At 36.3% G+C, this 22,869-nt stretch overlaps 1 protein-coding gene across 1 annotated transcript; it reads right to left on the bottom strand.

The window, feature by feature from the left end:
• Positions 1–3,359: 3,359 nt before the first annotated feature.
• Positions 3,360–20,321, bottom strand: ANGPTL5 (angiopoietin like 5). The gene is made up of 8 exons (XM_086338900.1): positions 20,171–20,321; positions 18,097–18,241; positions 16,345–16,448; positions 15,340–15,433; positions 11,732–11,832; positions 8,578–8,698; positions 6,154–6,339; positions 3,360–3,919 (listed from the first exon to the last, which is right to left on the bottom strand). The coding sequence occupies exons 1-8, from the start codon at positions 20,264–20,266 to the stop codon at positions 3,600–3,602; spliced, it is 1,167 nt and encodes a 388-aa protein (XP_086195026.1). The 5' UTR covers positions 20,267–20,321; the 3' UTR covers positions 3,360–3,599.
• Between the last annotated feature and the right edge of the window lie 2,548 nt (positions 20,322–22,869).

The raw sequence follows: 22,869 nt of genomic DNA, 5'->3' as shown, positions 1-22,869 counted from the left end.
CCTCACGCTGGCTCCCAGCAGATGACAGAGGATGAGATGGCTGGATGGCATCGTTGACTCGATGGACGTGAGTCTGAGTGAACTCCGGGAGTTGGTGATGGACAGGGAGGCCTGGCGTGCTGTGATTCATGGGGTCGAAAAGAGTCAGACACGACTGAGCAACTGAACTGAACTGAATTGATTGCTGCTGCTGCTAAGTCGATTCAGTCGTGTCCGACTCTGTGCAACCCCATAGACGGCAGCCCACCAGGCTCCCCCATCCCTGGGATTCTCCAGGCAAGAACACTGGAGTGGGTTGCCATTTCCTTCTCCAATACAGGAAAGTGAAAAGTGAAAGTGAAGTCGCTCAGTCCTGTCCCACTCTTCGCAACCCCATGGACTGCAGCCCACCAGGCTCCTCCGTCCATGGGATTTTCCAGGCTAGAGTACTGGAGTGGGGTGCCATTGCCTTCTCCGACTCAACTGATTAAGTCGCTTCAATTGAGTCCAACTCTGCTACTCCATGGACTGTAGTCCACCAAGCTTCTCTATCCATGGGATTCTCTAGGCAAGAATACTGGAATGGGTTGCCATGCCCTCCTTCAAGGGATCTTTCCCACCCAGAGATCGAACTTGCATCTCTTAAGTGAAAAGTGAAAGTGAAGTCGCTCAGTCATGTTCGACTCTTTGCGGCCCCATGGACTGTAGCCTACTAGGCTCCTCTGTCCATGGGGTTTTCCAGGCAATAGTACTGGAGTGGATTGCCATTTCCTTCTCCAGGGGATCTTCCCAACCCAGGGATCGAACCCATGTCTCCCGCATTGCAGGCTGATTCTTTACCAGCTGAGCCACAAAGGAAGCCCTTGTGGCATCTCTTAAGTCTCCTGTATTAGCAGGCAGGTTCTTTACCACTAGCACCACTTGGAAAGCCTGGAGCCATTTGCACCAAATCTCCTCTACAAAGAACATGACTATGCTGCCATTTAGAGTCATTTATGTTTCTCAGTTTTAAAATAGATTAGTAACCTACTTCTAAGCACTTTAGTTCTCAAAGCTATTATGAATGTTAACTTTTTTATTTATAACTAATCTATGCTGGGCTTCCCTGGTGGCTCAACTGGTAAAGAATTCACCTGCAGTGTGGGAGACCTGGATTCTATCTCTGGGTTGGGAAGATCCCCTGAAGAAGGGAATGGCTACCGACTCCAGTATTCTGGCCTGGAGAATTCCATGGACTGTATAGTCCATGGGGTTGCAAAGAGTTATGGACACAACTGAGTGACTTTCACATGCTGGTGTAGAGCAAAGTTTTTTGATCTGTATATTTTTCTTTTGATTTTTAAACTGGACACAGTTTTAATGTTTACTGATAATTAAGTTGACAAAATAACAAAGCATTTGTATTTTTAAGTGGAACCATTTATCCATGGACAGAAGGCCATGGGAAACCATACTTACCCACTTGCAACTATATCCTGTTCATGTTCTGTACATGATTTATTCACTGCTTGGAGAGGAGATCAAAGTGAAAGCACTCTTGAGAGGTGAACATGTCATTTTTGCTCATCCCTGAGCTTAAATCAGTGTTTGTGTTCTAATCAAGTTAAGCCTTTTGCTGGACTTAGATAATGCACTGTGATCTCTATACCTTCATGCATGGTAAAGAATTGAACTGCAAAGCAGGAGATGTGGGCTTGATCACTGGGCTGGGCTCAGATGGGAAGGAAGTGCAAAATCACTCCAGTATTCTTGCCTGGGAAACCCCATAGACAGAGCCTGGCAGGTTACAATACATGTGGTCTTAAAGAGTGGGACATGACTTAGCAGGTAAACAACAAAACAACATAGCTGATTTACAATATTGTGTTATTTTCTGCTGTACAGCAAAGTTAATCATTTACACATTACATGTATCCACTTTTTTAGATTCTTTTCTCATATAAGCTATTACAGAGTACTGAGTAGAGTTCCCTGCGCTATAAGGTAGTGTAGTGTTAGTCACTTAGTTGTGTCCAACTCTGCGACCCCATGGACTGTGGCCCACCAGGCTTCTCTGTCCATGGGATTCTCCAGGCCAGAATACTGGAAAGGGTTGCCATTCCCTTCTCCAGAGGATCTTCCCAACCCAGGGATCGAACCCAGGTCTCTTGCATTGCAGGCAGATTCTTCACCATCTAAGCTACAGGGAAGATCCTGTATATAGAATAGTGTTATACAGTAGTTCTCAATAGTTATCTATTTTATGTATAGTAGTATGTATAAGTCATTCCCAGTCTCCTAATGTATCCCCACTCTTTCCCCCATGGTAACCATAAGCTTGTTTCCTACATCTGTGTCTCTATTTCTGTTTTGGAAATAAGTTCATTTGTACCATTTTTTTTTAATATTCCCCATATAAGTGATATCACAAGATATTTGTCTTTGCCTGTAATTCAGACCTCCTCTCACTTCATTTTTTCAGATACTTCTACCCTCCTTTGTACATTGTATAATCCTAACTCTGGACAAAGTACTTTTCCGTTCAACCCTAATTTTCTTAATTAATTGAAATTTGGTCCAGCACATTCCTTGCTATGTTTTCCTATAGAAGCCTAACCATTCCAACTCCTTCAAACTTCATGAAAAGTAGAAGGGATAAGTTTGCTCCTAGAGCCACCTCTAACCCACTGATTCATTGCTCTTTCTTCTTCACTTAAAGTTCACACCATTCCTATTGGCTTAAAAAGAGTTAAGATACAAATATGTTTTAAAATGCAACTGGTAGTTTAGTTGTGTCCAACTCTTGTGACTCCATGGACTGTAGCCTGTCAGGCTTCTCTATCCTATGAGGAAGAAAGGATATATCCTATAGGATATGGGAAAATCTATGGGATTTTTCCAGGCAAGAATACTGAGTGGGTTGCCATTTCCTTCTCCAGGGAATCTTCCCAACCCAGGGATCAAACCCTGGTCTCCTGCATTGCAGTCAGATTCTTTATCTACTGAGCTACCAGAGAAGCCACCATCAGAATTCATCTGCTCAGGATACAAATGTATAGTCAGTTTATTACAAATAAAAGTAAATTTATTAGCCACAATAAAATAAGAAAACAAGGAAGACTTTATTTTTGCAGCAAACTCTTATTAATTGTAAAGTATTATGGAGTCACTCAGAAATAGGTTTTTAAACCATGTGAAGTTTATATATTAATCTGCACAAAATTATTCTATATAATTGTCTTCTATAGAAATTATCTGTGGATTATATGGGTAACTATTTCAAATAAATATAGCAATAAATAGAATGCCTTTTTAATTTTCCTAACACTCTACTATGGTTATATATGCTTTAAAGAAAAGGGAAAATCCTTTAAAAGGACAATAGATTTCAGGTAGACAAGTTGCAATTCACTCAAAACAGATTTTATTATATATTACTAATATAGGTAGTAGTAAAAGCATACATTGAGCCATGTTTTCCTTTATTAAAACCCTACAAAATTAAAGATTTCTAATTAGATTCATAATACCTAGATGTCATCTATGGTTAAATTTTGGCAAATGTGCTTAAAACAGTAAAAAGAGAACTATGTAGAATCTTTTATATATTATCAAAAATAGCATTAAATTTTTAAATGAGATTATTTAAAATATGGATTGTAAGTTCTTCTAATTTTCATCGAAGCAGATTTAATCTTGATGGGTGAGTTGTTTTTAGTCCACGTGTCCCATCGAATTCCAGTTGTAATCAACTTTCCAGAGAAGTGATGAATGCCATTCAGATTTGCGAGACCACACTGGCTGAACCACCAGCCGGTATTGTTACTGAGGTGGCTGCAGCTCTTCACAGACTGATCACTGATGAAGCATGCAGGACGACACCCGTCATTATCAACATCTGGTGTGCTGAAAGGCATTGCATTTTGATTATCTTCTTTTCTGAAGCCCCGGAATGCATCACCTAGGTAAAATAGATTTTTTTGATGACTAAATTTAAAGGCACTTTTTGTAATTTTAATCAACCTTTACCAACCAATCATGAAAAAGCATTGCATCTAAAACTAAGGCTTAAATTACTTTTTACTAGATATCAGATTAAAATCTCTCCTCCAGGAGCAATAGGCCAAAATCTGGTAATGAATTCCTCAACATAACAAACATCTTCAAGTGGACATTGCATGCGTGCTAAGTTGCCTCAGTCGTGTCCAACTCGTGTCCAACTCTCTACAACACTATGGACTGTAGCCCACTGGTTTCCTCTGTCCATAGGATTCTCCAGGCAAGAGTCCTGGAGTGGGTTGCCATGCCCTTCTTCACAAGTGGACATTTAATGGCACAAATTACAGAGGTCTGTGATGGCCTAGGTAAAACTCTGCATATTATCAGTTAAATTGAAAAGTATTACATCTTTGCTAACTGTGTAAAAGGACCAAACAGTAGCAGTATGAACTGAATGATGGCTTCTTTTGTATTTTTTTTTAAAACAAATGAAACATGAAAATACATCTCATTTTAGGAAAGAAATGCCAAATAGAGTTCCCTAAATATGTCTTTATCAATTAGCCCATTTTGTGTTCTCTTTTCCTTTTTGTCCAAAAAAATCCTATATATAGCATGATATGGCACTTTTCAAACATTGGAATTTTTTCTGAATCTTTGAATCATGAAAGGGTAATGTAAACTTTGTTGTACATTCTCTTATCACAAGGGTCTGTGCTGCTCCTTTGCCACACACCATCCGGCCCCACCTCTGCCCTATCCCCTTTATCTGGCATTCACTAATGTGTTCTCCATTTCTGTGCCTTGTCTCAAACTGTTCTCTTTGCCAACATTCATTTGCCCAAATGCCATCCATTCCTCCAAGTACAAATCACTGATTCTCAACTATAAGGATGCTAAATATCCATCTAGTTGATACAAATACCTGGGCCCAAACTTACTGCATCAGATTCTGCATAAGTATGTACTTTCAAAAAGCATCCCAGGTTGAATCTAACATTAATTTTTTGTTGAAAATCACCCTTCCATGAAGATTTCCTGGATGCAATCAGTCGGAATCATTCTCTCTCTCTTAACCTCAGTCCCTTGGACTGCAAGGAGATCCAACCAGTCCATTCTAAAGGAGATCAGCCCTGGGTGTTCTTTGGAAGGAATGATGCTAAAGCTGAAACTCCAGTACTTTGGCCACCTCATGAGAAGAGTTGACTCATTGGAAAAGACTCTGATGCTGGGAGGGATTGGGGGCAGGAGGAGAAGGGGATGACAGAGGATGAGATGGCTGGATGGCATCACCTACTCGATGGAGATGGACGTGAGTTTGAGTGAACTCTGGGAGTTGGTGATGGACAGGGAGGCCTGGCGTGCTGCAATTCATGGGGTCGCAAAGAGTCGGACACGACTGAGCGACTGAACTGAACTGAACTAACCTCCAAAGATGTATCAGTATTCTGTTCTATTCTGTTTCCAGTTCTATTTACTCTTCCCCTCTATATTGTGATCAGTTAAAGAGCTGGAAGCGCAACTCATTCATTTTTGGATTTCTAACACTAATCATACCTACTGAACAAGAACCATCATGAGCAATCAACAGAAGAGCTAAATTTAATATTAACTCAAGTTTAAAATATCAACATCAAAATATAAATTTAACATCAAGTATTTTAAAGTGCTAACAAATATAATTTTGGGGGGCGGAAAGTAGATGCACTGAAATATAGACCCTTAAAAACCCATTAAACTAGTTGTTCTATCAGCCTGGGTCCTTGCCACGGCTCAGATGTCATGAGCTGGCATCCCGGGAAGTCACTTAATCTTTCTTCACCTGTGAAGCGAGAAGAGTGAAGATCAGCTCTAACATTCTAAGACTTTTAAATGCTGGACTTTCAGAACATGAAAATGGAAATAATGCCTTCCCAGCCTGTCCCACAGAATCGCTATCTAAAGAATCAATTGAGATTACATATGGCAAGTTGTTTTAAAGTGTATAAAGCAGCTCAAAACCATGAGATGATGCAACCATCATAGCAGAGTTTCAAAACTCAAGACTTAAACAGTTTTCTCATTCTTAATCTAATCTGTCAACAGTTATATAAATATATATATATGCCAAAATAAATATATTACTTTTTATCTTCATCTAATATTGAATCAGCTAGATTTAAATCTTTTGGATAATTTTAGGAATAAAAAACTTACCAGCATTTCCTGAATATCGTCCTAAGTGCACTTTAAAAAATTTTGTTTCATCCTCTATCCAAAAATCATCATATGATGCATAAGCTAATGTGTCATCTTCAGATTCCAGTGCCACATGCAGCATAAAACTGGTATTCTTCTGATTCACTATATAAAAAGTCTTTTTCAGTCCTAGCCAAAACTCACCTGTTAAAAAAAATGCTTTTTTAAATATGTTATAGCATATTTAAAATAACTCGTTTTATTAGCATAACCCTGTGTTATTAAGTGCTTGATGTTGTTTGGTGTTTCAATAACTCTGAGATGGTCCACATAAATTATTTGAGGGAATAGATGGCCCTAGCTCAAATTATCACTGTGTGCCTAATTTGCCAATATATATATATATGTGTGTGTGTATATCTTCCCATTTCTGCTTTACTAGACCAAGGATAACTAGATTGTTTCATTTTTTAACTGCCTAAATTAAATTCAAAAAGTCATTTAAAGATTAAGTAAAAAGTCAAGTTCTACCTTAAGGCATATCAACAAAAACTACCAGTTCAAATATTATGGCAAGTAACAAAATGTTTGGGAAGGAAATGGCAACCCACTCCAGTGTTCTTGCCTGGAGAATCCCAGGAGCCTGGTGGGCAGCCGTCTATGGAGTCGCACAGAGTCAGACACGACTGAAGCGACTTAGCAGCAACAACAAAATGATGTATACCAGTAAATGTAAGAGGTTTAACCTCCATATCAGCAACTCCTAAAGAAATATGTCCTGAAAGTGCTCAATAGAAATTATTCTTTCTCTGTCTTTGAGAATAATGTTTTGTGAACTAATATTTCTTTGTTATAATGCAGCTTGTCAGTTACCTCTGAATGAATGAAAATGTAAGGTAGAAACACCAGAGTAATCTCAGGTTAGGGTCAGTATTTCCAAGATGATTGTAGATCCAGGATGAATTCCTAAACTCCGTAATACAAACTGCGTATTTGCATGTTCTAGCCATTGGCATTCTACCTCCCTCTACTCACTGACACGGCCTAAATGTGAACACTCCTGCTCTGAAGCACATCCCTCTGCCTGAATCATGAAATTACCAAAGGAAGTAAGGTCTAGTAAAATTAACTTCAAAGAGTTGGGGATGATGTGACAGCATTCAGACTCTTAAAACCATAGCTAAGACATTAAGTCACTCTCAAGGGCTTGCAGGAACATTTTAGCGGCATACCCACCTAGAACTTAAGATATTCTGAAGAAGTACAGGAAGAAAGGAAGTAAGAAAGACGGACAAGTAAGACAGGACTGCTTGGTTTCTCCTAGTCTGACACCAATTAAATGTCCTTGCCACACTTCCCCTATACCCCAAATCCCAAGTGTAACTTAAGATACTTTCCTAAATACTGTTTATTTCTTTAATAGGCCAAATACAAAGCAGTCTGTTTACCAAAGTATATCTGCCTGAAGACATTTTTCATTAAAACTAAAATGATCTCCCTACAGAAATAAGGATTATGTAAGGAAAATAACAATTTAGAGTATGCAGATCTATGACTGCTTGATTCAGATGGCCGGGCTTGTTGGAAAATTGGAGGTAATGCTGAGAAAACACAAGTATATCAACTGCACTCCATAGTATGGCAGCTATTTGGCCTTCTTTGTGACATTTTATTAAATTTCACACATTTTCTAACCTCTCTGACATGCAGTAGGGTTTTTAGCAGTAGGACTAACACCACCACTTACTAAATCCTTGAATGACATTATTATGGGATGTTAAATATTTTAAGTTATAACAACAGCAACTTAAAATAATAGCATAAAAATGATCAAAGTCACCTGCAAATGTTCCAATTAATGTAAAATTCTGCAGTGTTCAGAAATACTAATGTTTCTGTTCAACAGCCAAAGTGATGTTGCCATGGAATATTGGGAACAGATTTTACAGTTCACCTGGGGTTTCCATTTGCCAAATTTTGAGCATAGTGATTTTTACTGATGCTTTTATAAAGCACTACTTTCAGTTCACATTATTTGAGCTCATACACAATGTACCCCAAATTTCCATTTCATTTGTTTATACAGACACAGCACAAATCTCAAGAATTTCAAGGTCCCTGTTCATTCAGTTTTTAATTCTACAAATAACTATTGACCATCTGCCAGAACGCTGCTGGGTGTATAATCAATACTTAATAAATACCCAACTTACAATTTTCAGTCAAATCACATTTCAACAGGCATCTAAAAATAAAGATATCTAGATCCCAACTGAAGACCTCCTTATTTTAAATAATTTGGCTAATGATCAGAGAGTAGCTTAAGTCATGTTTTTATACACACAGGATTTACTATTTTTACTAATAATTTGACCAATACAGACAGTCTATAGGCATAATACCAAAAAGAAGAAAAAAGAGGAGAAATGAATAAAATTTGACCTAAGAGGTCACCAAATCCATCCAGATAATCACACCACAACTTTTGGAAATCAATTATCCCATCGATCCTTTTCTGTATCACAGTCCATCCACCTCCTCTGTAATCCATGTCACACATAACCTAAAATAAACCCAGAAAAGACAAAAACAACATGCTATTATTTTCATTCTTTGATATAAAACTCATACTTCAAGCTTGTGCAAGTCACTCAGTCATGTCCGACTCTTTGCGACCCCGTGGACTTTATAGTCCTTGGAATTCTCTAGGCCAGATTACTGGAGTGAGTAGCCTTTCTCTTCTCCAGGGGATTTTCCCAACCCAGGGGTTGAACCCAGGTCTCCTGAATTGAAGGCAGATTCTTTACCAGCTGAACCACAAGGGAAGCCCAAGAATCCTGGACTGGGTAGCCTATCCCTTCTTCAGTGGATCTTCCTGACCGAGGAATCAAACTGGGGTCTCCTGCATTGCAGGTGGATTCTTTACCAACTGAGCTATTAGGGAATCCCATACTTCACCCTGAGCCTAGAGAAAGAGACGATACTGCCACTGAAAGTTTCAATGCAGCTGTATATCATTAAAATATTCAGATTTTTTTTTTAAATCTCAAGAAATAATACTGTTTGTTATAAAACAAACATAACTGCAGTCCCTGCTTCAGTCAATATATGTGTTTGTAGCATTTTAAGGCTCTTATTCCTCAACTTTATAAATATTTTTCAGTTGAGTAATAATAGTGACTGATTTTACAGTAATAAAAGTGACAGATTTTATTTTCTTGGGCTCCAAAATCACTGTGGACAGTGAGTGCAGCCATGAAATTAAAACATGCTTGCTCCTTGGGAGGAAAACTTTGATAAACCTAACCTAGACAGTGTATTAAAAAGCAGAGACATCACTTTGCCAACAAAAGTGCATATAGTCAATGTTATGGTTTTTCCAGTAGTCATGTACAGGTGAGAGTTAGACCATAAAGAAGGCTGAGTGCTGAAGAACTGATGCTTTTGAATTGTGGTACTGGAGAAGACTCTTGAGAGTCCTTGGACCACAAGGAGATGAAACCAGTCAGTTCTAAAGGAAATCAACCCTGAATATTCATTGGAAGGACTGATGCTGAAGCTAAAGCTAAAGCTTCACATCATGGCCACATGATGTGAAGAGCTGACTCACTGGAAAAGACCCTGATGCTGGGAAAGATTGAAGGCAAAGGAGACAGAGGCAGGAGCATCATCGATTCAGTGGATACGAATCTGAGCAAACTCTGGGAGACAGTGGAGAACAGAGGGGCCTGGCGTGCTGCAGTCCATAGGGTCTCAGAATCAGACATGATCAAACCTGCATCTGTTATGTCTCCTGCAATGGCAGGCGGGTTCTTTACCACTAGCGCCACCTGGGAAGCCCCATAGATGGGGTTTAGACCATGCTTTTCTGTCTGAAAATCTCAATCTGAACACGGGTCATCCAGGCTATGGAGAAAAAAAGCAATCAAAGACAGACACACAGGCATATTTGACATTGTTTTAAAAATCAGTGTTTTGATTAAAAGGAAAAGTTATTTATAAAGAAATGTATCACTCTGCCACATCAGATGGATGTCATTTGTTTTTGTTGTTGACTTAGCAACTGAAAAACAGCAAAAACAAATGACATCCATCTGATGTGGCAGAGTGATACATTTCTTTATAAATAACTTTTCCTTTTAATCAAAACACTGATTTTTAAAACAGTGTCAAATATGCCTGTGTGTCTGTCTTTGATTGCTTTTTTTCTCCATAGCCTGGATGACCCGTGTTCAGATTGAGATTTTCAGACAGAAAAGCATGGTCTAAGCCCCATCTATGGGGCTTCCCAGGTGGCGCTAGTGGTAAAGAACCCACCTGCCATTGCAGGAGACATAACAGATGCAGGTTCGATCCCTGGGTCAGGAAGATCCCCTGGAGGAGGGCAATGCAATGCACTTCACTATCCTTGCCTGCAGAATCTCATGGACAGAGAAGCCTGGTAGGCTACAGACCACGGGGTCGCAAAGAGTCAGACGTGACTGAAGCAACTTAGCACATGCCCCATCTCAACAGGACTCATAGATGCATCTGTGGTGCTCTGCTAAGTGCCCTTAAGAGGATCACCATGGAGGACTCACTGAAGTGACAAAGCAAGAAAATCAGAGCAATCCTCCCCATCAGAAACTTCCCACACACAGACAGAAAAAGGCAGTGTGGAGGAAGGTAGGGAACCAACACTTTCCCACAAAAGAGGTAATTATGCGTCCCACTCTTCACAAAATTAGAAACCTTCCCTTTCCACATCTGTTCAGGCCCATTTCTGAATCTGTAGGTGAGATAATTTAGGTAATTTAAAATTATTTCCCACTTAATTCCCAATTTTTGACATTCTGTTAATAGATGTCAGAAAATGTTAGCAACTGAGATGAGAAACTGATAGTATCTACTTAGAAAAATTATTTTATTGTGTAATAAAGACCATTAATAAGGTATGATATTCATATTACAACCTTTCTAATGCACAAAAACGTAACCAGAAAATTATATATATAATATTAATATGCAATATACAATAACATATAGTTTTAATAATACATAGAGTTGAAATGGTAGAGGTAGAAAGGATAGATATGAGTAATTTATTTTATGCAGTTTAAGAAATGGATCAGCTTCTCAATCTTTCTCACAATTTAGTGAAAGGTTTTTTTAAATTATTAATTTTTTATACAATCACAAAAAGCCATTTACCATCCAAAGTATATCCATGTGTAGGAAGAGAAACTAAAGTATTTTTATCAAGCTCCAAGACAAAGTACACCATTATTTTTTAATATCCATAAGCTAATTAAAGCAAATAAGTATTTATTTTACATAATTCCATCTGCTGTAAGGATAAGATCTAGCACCAAAGGGACTCACTTTAAAGAATGTAACCAGAAACACTCAAATAGAAAAGTGAAAGACTCTCTAATTCTTTTACTGGTTTGTGGTTTGGGCAAAGAATCCCAGAAAATAAAACTTTTGAAACTGGAACCTATACTAATTTATCTGAAAATTTTTAAGAAGAAATAAAATAGTAAAACAATTAAAACTAATGTTATTTAAATAGATTAGATGCCTATCCTATTCCATATATAATAAGGGAAAACTTTACCTCAAACGGATGACTTGCGCCTTCTGGATGGATTATATACAAACCACTTGGTGTTTTGGTGACAGAACCAATGGTATCTTTAATATCTGTACAATCTAGACCTATAAAAGTAAAATTAGTTATTTAGGATATTTCCACATATACATTTAAGACTTCATCATTTTATTATAAAGAATTGACAGTGTTATGTGAAATTATTATTAAAATGTACATTAATGATATGCTCATTTAACTTGTATGCAGAGTACATCATGAGAAACACTGGGCTGGATAAAGCACAAGCTGGAAGCAAGATTGCTGAGGGAAATATCAATAACCTCAAATATGCAGGTGACACCATCCTTATGGCAGAAAGCGAAGAGGAACTAAAGAGCCTCTTAATGAAAGTGAAAGAGGAGAGTGAAAAAGTTGGCTTAAAACTCAACATTCAGAAAACTAAGATCATGGCATCCAGTCTCATCGCTTAATGTAATATAGATGGGGAACCAATGGAAATAGTGACAGGCTTTATTTTCTTGGGCTCCAAAATCACTGCAGATGGTGACTGAAGCCATGAAACTAAAAGACACTTGCTCCTTGGAAGAAAAGCTATGACAAACCTATACAGCATATTAAAAAGCAGAGACATTACTTTACCAACAAAGATCTGTAATAGTCAAGGCTATGGTTTTTCCAGTAGTCATGTAGGGATGTGAGAGTTGGACTATAAAGAAAGCTGAGTGTTGAAGAATTGATGCTTTTGAACTGTGGTGTTGGAAAAGACTCTTGAGAGTCCCTTGGACTCCAAGGAGATCAAACCAGTCAATCCTAAAGGAAATCAGCCCTGAATATTCATTGGAAGGACTGACACTGAAGCTGAAGCACCAATACTTTGTCCGCCTGATGCGAAGAGCTGACTCATTGGAATAGACCCTGATGCTGGGAAAGATAGAAGGCAGGAGGAGAAGGGGACGACAGAGGATGAAATGGTTGGATGGCATCACCAACTCAATGGAGATGAGTTTGAGCAAGCTCTGGGAGATGGCGATGGACAGGGAAGCCTGGAGTGCTGCAGTCCATGAGGTTCTTGAATCATGCAGTCCATGACTGAGCAACTAAACAACAGCAACAATGATATGATGATTTTAACTTCTTAAAAAGAAAAATCATCTCATCATTAAACATAAGAATCTAGATGAACAGAGGAACTGGGACTAAATAATTTACACTGCAATAAACCTTCACTGATAGCTCACTGTTATTGATTATTTGCCCAGTTGGTATCAACATTTATTTAACATGTTTTACAATTATGCACTCTCTTGTCCAATAAATAATGTATTTTCAGAAATCTAGACTTATCTTGGAAACATAATATGTGACAGAAATCTGTAATGATGACACAGAGAAAATCCAGAAGAATAAGTAGGCTAGCTACTATTGACACATCCTTTCTCCACTGTTTGAAACTTCAGATATTCTGGTGTATTGGGGCCCCCTTTAAAAACAAGCAAAGGGAGAGGAAGAAGGAATCATGTTCTTCACCAGAGGAATTGATGCTGAGGCTAAAGCCTGCTCTGTTGACAATAGCTAGAACTGTAGCAGTCTATAATCACCCCCTCTAAAGCATTCCACTTTCCAGGTTGTAAACATAACTATTATGCAGATATGATGCTACATTTTACTCTAGATGCTTTATTTTGCATTATCTCCTATAAACACAATAAAATAAATTTAATCTTACAATATCAATTACCCAGAGAACAAACACATCAAAGCCTGAGACTTCAGAGCCAGAAGCTTGGGTTAGAGTCTAGTTCTACTCTTTACTAGTCAGAACTATTAGCTAAGTTTCTTAACTACTTTTCTTCATGTGCAATATTGTTATAATAATAATACTATCTACTTCATAGTGTTATTCTGACAATATACATATAAGACATTATGTAAAGCACTTAGCATAGTGCCTGCTGCTGCTAAGTCACTTCAGTCGTGTCCGACTCTGTGCGACCCCATAGACGGCAGCCCACCAGACTCCATCGTCCCTGGGATTCTCCAGGCAAGAACACTGGAGTGGGTTGCTATCTCCTTCTCCAATGCATGAAAGTGAAAAGTGAAAGTGAAGTTGCTCAGTCGTGTCCGACCCTCAGAGACCCCATGGACTGCAGCCTTCCAGTCTCCTCCGTCCATAGGATTTTCCAGGCAAGAGTACTGGAGTGGCGCGCCATTGCCTTCTCCGAGCATAGTGCCTAGTACACAGTAAATATACAGAAAATATCATCTACAAAAAGTTAGCTGTAAAAAATTGTTTGCTTTCCCCTTTACTTCCAGAAGATATAGATTTGTTGCCTTTCTTCTGAGTTGCTAAGAGATATTTTTACGATAAGCTTATGCTTAGAGATATGATAGAAGCTTACTGCAAAGGACTAATCTGTGATAGAGTATCTGCTTTGCCATCACCATACAAATAAATGTGAACAGATTGTTTAGATTTTTCTGGACTCCATATTCCTTAGCTGATGATAATCATCATCATAGCAAACTCTTATACTGTCTTATTATGCTCAGGCAATACTTTAGGAGATTTTGATGTATTTACTCATATAAGTCTCACAAGAAACATACAAGGTAGGTACTATAAGTTTGGGCTTCCCTGGTGGCTCAGATGATAAAGAATCTGCCTGCAATGCAGGAGACCTGGGTTTAATCGCTGAGTTGGGAAGATTCCCCTTAGGAGGAAATGACAACCCAGTCCAGTATTCTTGACTGGTGAATTCCATGGACAGAGGAGACTATTATTTTCCTGATGAGGAAACTGATATCAGGAAACAGTGGATCAGGGATTTGAAGACAAATGATCTGACACCAAAGTCCATGCTCATGACCACCTTGTTACACTATTTTCACTACTCACAAATGAGGTAAAATAATATAATAAAAAATAACACAATAACATGTGAAAGTGCCTGTCATAGTCCCTGACACATAAGTGCTCTCAGTAACAGTTTATTTCCTTCTCTTTGCAAGGAAAAAAAGAAAGATCGCTTACTAGGCCGTCAATAAACATTTATTTGCTTTGAAACTTTGGTATTAATTCACAACTGTAAGATATATAGGGCATTTTTATTAGAAACCTATTCCTTTAGGAATTACTGTACTGTTATACTGTATTTTAGCATCAAAAGAGCTAAATTCTAGTTTCTTTCTGAATCAAGCTTCTTCTTCAAATTTTATATTCTAATTTGAAACATCTCAAGCATGTCAAAAGTACTTCTTACAGGTGGGAGGAATTCTGAGACTTTTTCTTCTAAGCAAAGACTGATTATTACTAAAATGTAAAAGGAGAGCCTACATTCGGTTACATATTAATAAAACTATGCTATTTTCAACAAATTCTGAGTATCTGTCTATAGCCATGGCTTTCAAATGGTCAGAAAAGTTTGCCAATTCAGAAAAGTATGCATTGTCTATGCCGAAATTTGCTTAATGGCAGGTGTTACTCCTCCAGCCTGTTAGATGATAACAAGCTATAATTTTTAAACAAAAGTTCTAGATGTACCAACCTGTCCATGAAATGTTTAAGTAACAAAAGACAAATATGAAAAGGCTGAAATACAAAAAGTTCTCACCATGTGACTGAACTGGTCTGTGAGGAAAAGTATCCAGCTGTTTTCTAAAAACTTCTGTTGTCAAAAGGAGAACTCGATTCATGAGCTCATTAACCTAAACACACAGGCATGCATTTAAGCAAATATGTATTGGAACAAAACTTTTTTAGCTGAATTCTGTAACTGATATCCCTAAGCCTCTTATAAATCCAGCTTTGAAACATATATAATGCTCATCTTTCTTTTGAATTTCTCACTGCTATAATAAAGCAGTAGATTGCTAAATAGCATTCATTAAATTCAGTACCATTTTCCCCTGAACACTGCCTTCATCTGCCCATTTCTATATTTGACTACTCTTGCAGATCTGTTCTTTGTATCTTGTCTGCTCCTTTGCTGTAGTTTGTTATCTGCTCTTCCTCTTGCCATCCTCCACACCAGCTGCCAATCTAGTCATTGCATTTCCCTGCTCAGACACTTCGATGACTTCTTGGTGTGGCATGATTTAGTTCCTATTTCTTTGAGTCAGTTTTCCTTATACACCCTCTACCTCACCAGTCAGTCCACCCCTGCACCACTTCAAGCAGTTCCCCAAGGATGGAACGTCCTGCTCTTAGTCTTCTTACCCAAACTTTGTGACCTCTGAAGTATTTATCCATCTTTCATGACTCATTTCATAATTTCTATAATCTGGGAAATTTTTCCACAGCTCAGATTTTGAATTGCTTTTGTGCAACTTTCTTCAAGTTTCTTTTGTGCAACTTTCTAACAGCATTCACAACATTTTCAATACATTTTTCTGCCCCACCCCCCAACCCCCCCTGCTCAGACTGAATAAGCTTTAAGTGAAGATCCTTTTTTTGGTTATTGCTTTCTGTTTGCCTGTACTTTACTATGGTGTCTCTGCCATAGTAGGCACTAAATAGATTTCTGGATATTAAAAAAATCAAACAATTATACTTCTAGCTAACTATATCAATGTATATATACAATAAGAGCACAGTTCTAAAAAAAAAAAAGCCATACCTGATTAATTAAATAATCCAAGGAAGCTTGCTGCTCATCCATCATGTTTCTTAGTAGTTTTTTGGTACTTCGTGTATAAGAAACAATAGAATTTTGCAAATTCCCTTAAATCATAATAAAACGGGTTTGCTAAACATTATATTGTTATAGAAAATAACTACAGTAAAACATAAAGAATTTTTTAATGATTTTGGATAAATATGTAAATGCAATAACATCTCAATCTAACTAAATACATAGAGTTGCATATTCTGCTTAGGACTTTTTTGTTTAACTAAAGATTAACGAAGAAAACAATTGTTTCAGTACGTCCCAATGAAAATATGCTTCCTAATAATCTATTTTAACCCCCTAATTTAATCTGATATAAATGAGAGACAACATTCTGAATATCAATTCTCACTTTATGAGAGAGAAAGAAGCAGGAGGTCAAAAATTCATCAATTCTTATTAATAAGAAAGTAAAAGGCAATAATTCCATATCATGAAAGTTAATTTCTAAGTTAAATCTCTTTTAATTTTTTTCTATTAATGCTATATTTTTGTATAAAGAAAATGCAAACACACAAGCATATACACCCATAATAAACCTCAGTCAAAAGTTTTGACTGGTTGATTTCTGGTTAAACTTTTTTACCATGTATTTTTTCTTTTTAAAAATGTTTTTATTTTAAAACAATCTTACTCATAGAATAGTTGTAAGAACAGTGTGAAGAATTTTTTCTTCTTTTGAGAGCATGCCACCACGATGCCTCTGGATATTTCAGGGTATTTTACACCAAAGACATTCTCTCCAACACAACCATCAAAATCAAGAATTATGCAGTGATTCTCAGACTTAATCCAAGTTTATTCAATTATACTGATGATATCCTTTATAACAAAAGAAGTCCCCTATTGTTGCATAATTATTCTTTTAAAAATTCGTCATTTCTATTTTCCTAAATTTCACTCTAGCAGTAGAATCCCATTAATAACTCTTGATAGTTTAAAATCTGCCTCGTTCAGTTTCACCTGTCATTTTTACTTTCGGTCTCTCACTTTCTATTAGATATTTGCTGGATTTAGACATTTATCTTAATGGATCTAAACCTACACTCATTGGTTTGAGAAGCCTGAGATATTTGTGTTACACGCAGAATTAAACACAATAAAGTGAGCTTTTTATATTTCTGACCTAGGAGTTAAAGTCCTATAAGAACTGGCTCAGAACTCCCTCTCCTTCTGATCCCCCTTCTCAACCCATCCCCTAGGTACATATGAGAATTACTCATATGAGAGAATTACTCATGAGAATTACTGTGCTGCTACTAAATAGTTTTAAACAAAAGCGAAAATTTTTAAATTCTTTATTTTTCATGCTTTGCTACATAAATTGGCTATGAATTTGCATTATATCTATTGTAGCAGTTATTCAATATTAATTAATTCCCCCCTCAAAATTTAGGTGAAATTTTCTATTGATTCAGACGAAACTAAGAAAATAGTCCTAGGCAAATTGATAGTATCAGGGCCTTCTGTGGTCACTTGATGTTACTGGGCTATATAATATAGAAGAAGGAATTGTTCATTTACAAATTAGGTAAATTAGGTGTGAAGCACCTACTATGTGCCCAAGACATATACCTCTAACCTAGGATGATCGGGATATATGGTAAATGACTCAACAAATGTTAAAGTATATTTTTCCATCTCGACCATAGAAATAATAAATCATATACTTTTATAATTCTGGTTATTTTTAATACTTACTACACATGAAATATTTTTCTTCTCGTGTAATTTTAGTTTTAATATCACATGACTCCTCACAATCTTCTTTGTAAACAGTAGCATTAGTTTTACTTTCACCTTTTGTATTAGATTCATCTTCTACAATGTTAACTCCTGGAGAATCCTTTATATTAAAAAAAAATAAGAAGAAGAAAAAATATATGAAGTATGTTATATTACCTAATATATCATAAATAAGACTCTAGAAAAAAAATGAGATTTTAGGACATACACGAAGAAAGACTATATAGTTAATTGGTTAATTCAAACTTCCACAAACAAATCTTTTGCTCTCTTTTTTCCTCTCCAATTCCAAGAGGATTCATTTAGGGCCTACTTTCCATTACAGTGGTTTTATGGCCTTGACTGTTACACATTTCCCTGTGTGATACAGTGCTGAGCCATTCCTCTTTCAGGAATCATGCCATTTGAAATTCCTTCTATGGATACTAAGAAGGTTCCCTGAGAGGCCTACATTTCTATGCCAGCAGGACATTCTGCCACCAATTTGTAGGAATTGTGATGTGGGGCTGAGGGGAAAATGTGTAGGAGATTTGTTGCTTTTGTATAAGCTAAAGTATTTACAGATTTGAAAGGTAAAGTATTCATAGACTTAAAAGGCAACAATAATAATAACAGAAACAAAGAATGGAATTTTTCTTTGCAAAATCAACAACAGATGTCATTTTAAAAAGCCAGCAATGTTGTATCTAGAATGGATAAACAATGAGGTCTTACTCTGTAGCACAGGGAACTATATTCAATATCCTAGGATAAACCACAATGGAAAGGAATATTAAAAAGGATACATATTTTATATATGTATGATATAAATATATATAACTGAATCACTTTGCTGTATAGCAGAAATTAACACAACATTATAAATCAACTACACTTCAATAAAATACATTTTTAAAAATTAAATTGAAATCAAAAGCTAACAACCAACTATAAACTTTTGAATACCAGTGGGGAGAAGGAAGGAGAGAGGGACAAGGTAGGGGGTAGGAGAGTATAAAGTACAGACTACTATGTTCAAAAAAAAAAGAAAAAATGCCGATTACAGCTGTCATTCCAAATGTATCAGTTCTTATTGGTACATTGTTGGGTTTTTTAATGTTAAAGCATACATTACCAGTTTTTTATTATTAAAACATTCTTTGGTAGAAGTTATAAGATTTAAATAACTATAATTAAAAGAAAATAATAACAAGATCTGTCATCTTTGACATGGATATTGAGAGAAAAGTGAAGAGCTAATCACATAATTTAAAAGATATTTGCCCAAAATACATTTTGCTACAAAGATCTACTTTTAACTTTTGCTCTTTCCCCATCCTCCTATAACAATTGACATATTAGCTGTTTTCAAAAACAGCTATAGTTTACAACTATAGTTTTTTAGATGTAAATAAGATTCTAAAATTTTTAGCACAGAGAATTCTTACTAATACTTCTGTAGCTTTCTTAGAATTTATTCTTGCTTCAACTTTGGAATTTGATATTGATACAGTGGTAAATACATTTTATAACATTTAAATATTATAAACCAATATTTAAATTATAGAGATTCAAATTACCATCTACTCATAGTATTGCATACAGTCTTAGCTACCACTCTGACATTGCTCAGAATACAATTTTTTAATATTAAATTTTAAAATTTCCTGAGTAACCAGGTACAAGATCATATTTGAAGTATGAAAGTTTATAGAACAGTTTTTGTTTTTTAGTAAAATTAACTTTTTATTTCCTATCAGATATTTCATTTTTAAAGTTAAGTGGAAAGTTGTTGTCTAGTTTTTAACCTAGGTCTGCAATTTCTTTAATGTTTTACAAGAAATGTGTTAAGAGTCAATCTTCAGTTTATAGTTTCCTACGTTTAAAAAGAATATTATTTAAGCATGTCTCAGCATTTCTAAATAAACACTTTAATTTTTCCATAAATTATATTGAGTGCTGTAATTAATCTTGTCAAACACCTAGTATATATCTTAAAAACTATATAATCATGCTTTCTTAGCTAAAATAACATTGCTGAAATTCTTACCGTAGAATGATGCTCACAGTTATCTTGTATAGCTTCTCCACAAGTAAAAATACATAGATTTAAGAACAAGAGTGAGGCTTGGAAAAGATAAATCATATTTTTCTTGGTTGGAGAAATGAAAATTTTCTTCAAATATCAGTTAGCTCTCTGTGGAAAGAGCTCCAGTACATTGAGTCTTCAGTCGAAAATTTCTGGAAGGTGTACAACAAAAACAGAAGCCAGTACTTACTGGTTTCCATGCCCTCGTTTGAAACAACACCCTTCATATAAGGAATAAGGTAGCCTCCAGAGATCCCATCATTCTATGTTATACAAACCCTTTTTATCACTATATGTCTGCATTGTAAATTCATGCTTTTGGAATATAAGCAATAGCTGGCCAACTAGCTAACTAAATCAAGAAAGCAACCAAGAATTTATAGTTATCCAAGTTTTATGAGCCAGGAATTTTTTTCCTCAGAAACAAATGCTTTTGATAATGTGTAACTCTCTTACTGTGAACCAGTTTGCATAAAAATAGTACGAAAGTAGAAATTAAGTTTCTACTTAAATGATGGAGTGGAAGACTAATACATTAAAACTATTTCTACAAAATACTAAATAGAAATTTAATCAGTGTGGACACCCAGAGCAGATAATTCAGACTTAAAACATTTTTACAACTGAATGTAGCTATCGATGATGGTCATATTCACCACCTAAACCAAATTCCTAGGACTGTAACTGATTTGTATGTTTACATCAATAGTGTTAAAATTTCAACAATTGTGAATATAAGGGCACTGTTGTTAATGAAAATCACTACTCTCTGAAAGCTGATTGATCTCTCTGACAGATCAATGTCTTTGATGGATTTTCAAATTCTCCATGATAGAGGCTCCTTCTTTTCCCTATAGAAACATGCCTAAGTCTTCATTACCCTAAAATTAAGACTTTCCTGAGTTTTATTTCCAATTCAAGGTATTATTGTCTCCATTTCCATTCCTAGCCCAAGAACCACAGGGTAGAGATGACAGTTTTGATGGCACTCCCATAGTGAGTGGTATGGTCTAGGTATTAAGATAGTAATTAAGGAAGTAATATCTTAGATTATTTTCTTACTTTACATCCTCACTACCCACTGCTTAAATGCAAGCACTGTCATCTCTTATTCTGCTGAAATTTTCTCAGTTTCTCCCAAGAGGCAATATGTGGTAGTTGAGAGTGCTGGCTCTCGTACCAGAATTCTTGGATGAATCTTGATTCACCACTCCATTGCTCTGGAAACTTGGGCATAGTTACCTAATATCATGATAGCTTACTTTCTCTGTAGAATGGGGATTGTCATGTGGATTCAATTATTTGACGTATGTGAGCACTGGGCACAGTGCAAGAGAAATGACAAGTATTCAAGTGTTAGGTGGTATCATTATTATTTTTATTTTCATCATTATTTTCGAGTATTAATCTTTAATCTTAAATTTCTAGTTGAAGTCTTACAAAATTGAAAAGAAGATGGCAGATTTTTAGTAATTTTAAAGCAGCCAGACGTTAAAATACTTTGTTCTTTCACAGCTTGCCCACAGACAAATTCAGGAAATTCTTACTTGAGCAAGAAAATAATTCAGCAGAAAAAGTAATAGCCTCAGCAAGAAAATACTTTGGTAGAAGGAAAAAATAGCCTCAGCCAAGAAGAAACTGAAAGCTCAAGAAATTGTCCATCACACACTGCCTCACATAATTCTCAAGGTTATGACAGTATCCAAATTAGATTACTATGTGAAAATGTTTTATAACCATAAAGTGGTTACTATATTTTCTTCTGTAAACAGAACATCATTAACAATTTCTGAAACCATGTTAACGAAATCAGATGTCTAATAGGCACCTCACACTTAACATACTTGAAACTTAAATCTTATTCCTTCTCCCACACTCAACCTATTTTAGTAAATGGCAATATTCCTTATGTAGTTGGTTCCAGTCCCATATCTGAGAGTCACATTTGACTCTTCTTTTAAAAAAAAAAACTCCACTCACTTGCCACAACCATGCATCAACACATCTTAATGACTCAGGTTAAAATTTTGAAAACTTCTCGCTACCTCTTTGACTACCTAGTAAAAGCCTCCATAATCTCTCAACCAACCTACCATAACATCCAATCTGGTCTCATTGTTTCTAGTGTTATCAACTGTAGACTAGTTTCCCCATAGCCACTAGAGCGATCCTTTTGAAAGATTAAATTAGGTCTTACTCTCCTACTCAAAATTTTCCAATGGCTTTCCCTCCATTGGAAGTTTGATTTTATATTAATTCCTTATGTATTACGTAAGTCACCACCATATTGGAAGGACATCCCCCATACACTGCTTTAATTTCATGTCCTAGGACACTTCCCCTACCTCACTCTGTTCTGGATACAGTGGTCTCCTTGTTGTTCCTTGAATATATCAACTAAAATTCTGCCCTCAGAGCCTATTGTACTTAAAGCCCCCACTGCTTCTGAATAACAACCTTCATCCATATAGTTGAGTGGCAACGTTCTTTCTTCATTCAGACCTCTTCCCAAATTTCCCATTTTGGGAGGCTTTTCCTGAGCACACTATCTAAAATAGAGCTGACATCAGTTCTCTATCCCTCTACACTACTCCATTTTTCCTCATAGTACTTTTCATTACCTAACATATTCTAGTAAGAAAGAAAAATAAATACAAGCT

Source organism: Bos grunniens, chromosome 15, assembly GCF_055505025.1.
Source record: "Bos grunniens cultivar Pamir isolate PY7600 chromosome 15, Bosgru_T2T1.0, whole genome shotgun sequence".
Lineage (NCBI taxonomy): Eukaryota > Metazoa > Chordata > Mammalia > Artiodactyla > Bovidae > Bos > Bos grunniens.
Note: the sequence above shows the minus strand (reverse complement) of the source record. Positions and strands in the feature narration are given on the sequence as shown.

What these genes read in the sequence shown, in the direction of transcription:
- ANGPTL5 (XM_086338900.1), bottom strand. Translation starts at nt 20,266, where the DNA reads ATGATTTATCTTTTCCAAGCCTCACTCTTGTTCTTAAATCTATGTATT. An exon ending in AGAAAAATATTTCATGTGTA is followed by an intron (nt 16,449 to 18,096) that starts GTAAGTATTAAA and finishes TTATGATTTAAG; the next exon opens with GGAATTTGCAAAATTCTATT. An exon ending in GCGCAAGTCATCCGTTTGAG is followed by an intron (nt 8,699 to 11,731) that starts GTAAAGTTTTCC and finishes GGTTTATTTTAG; the next exon opens with GTTATGTGTGACATGGATTA.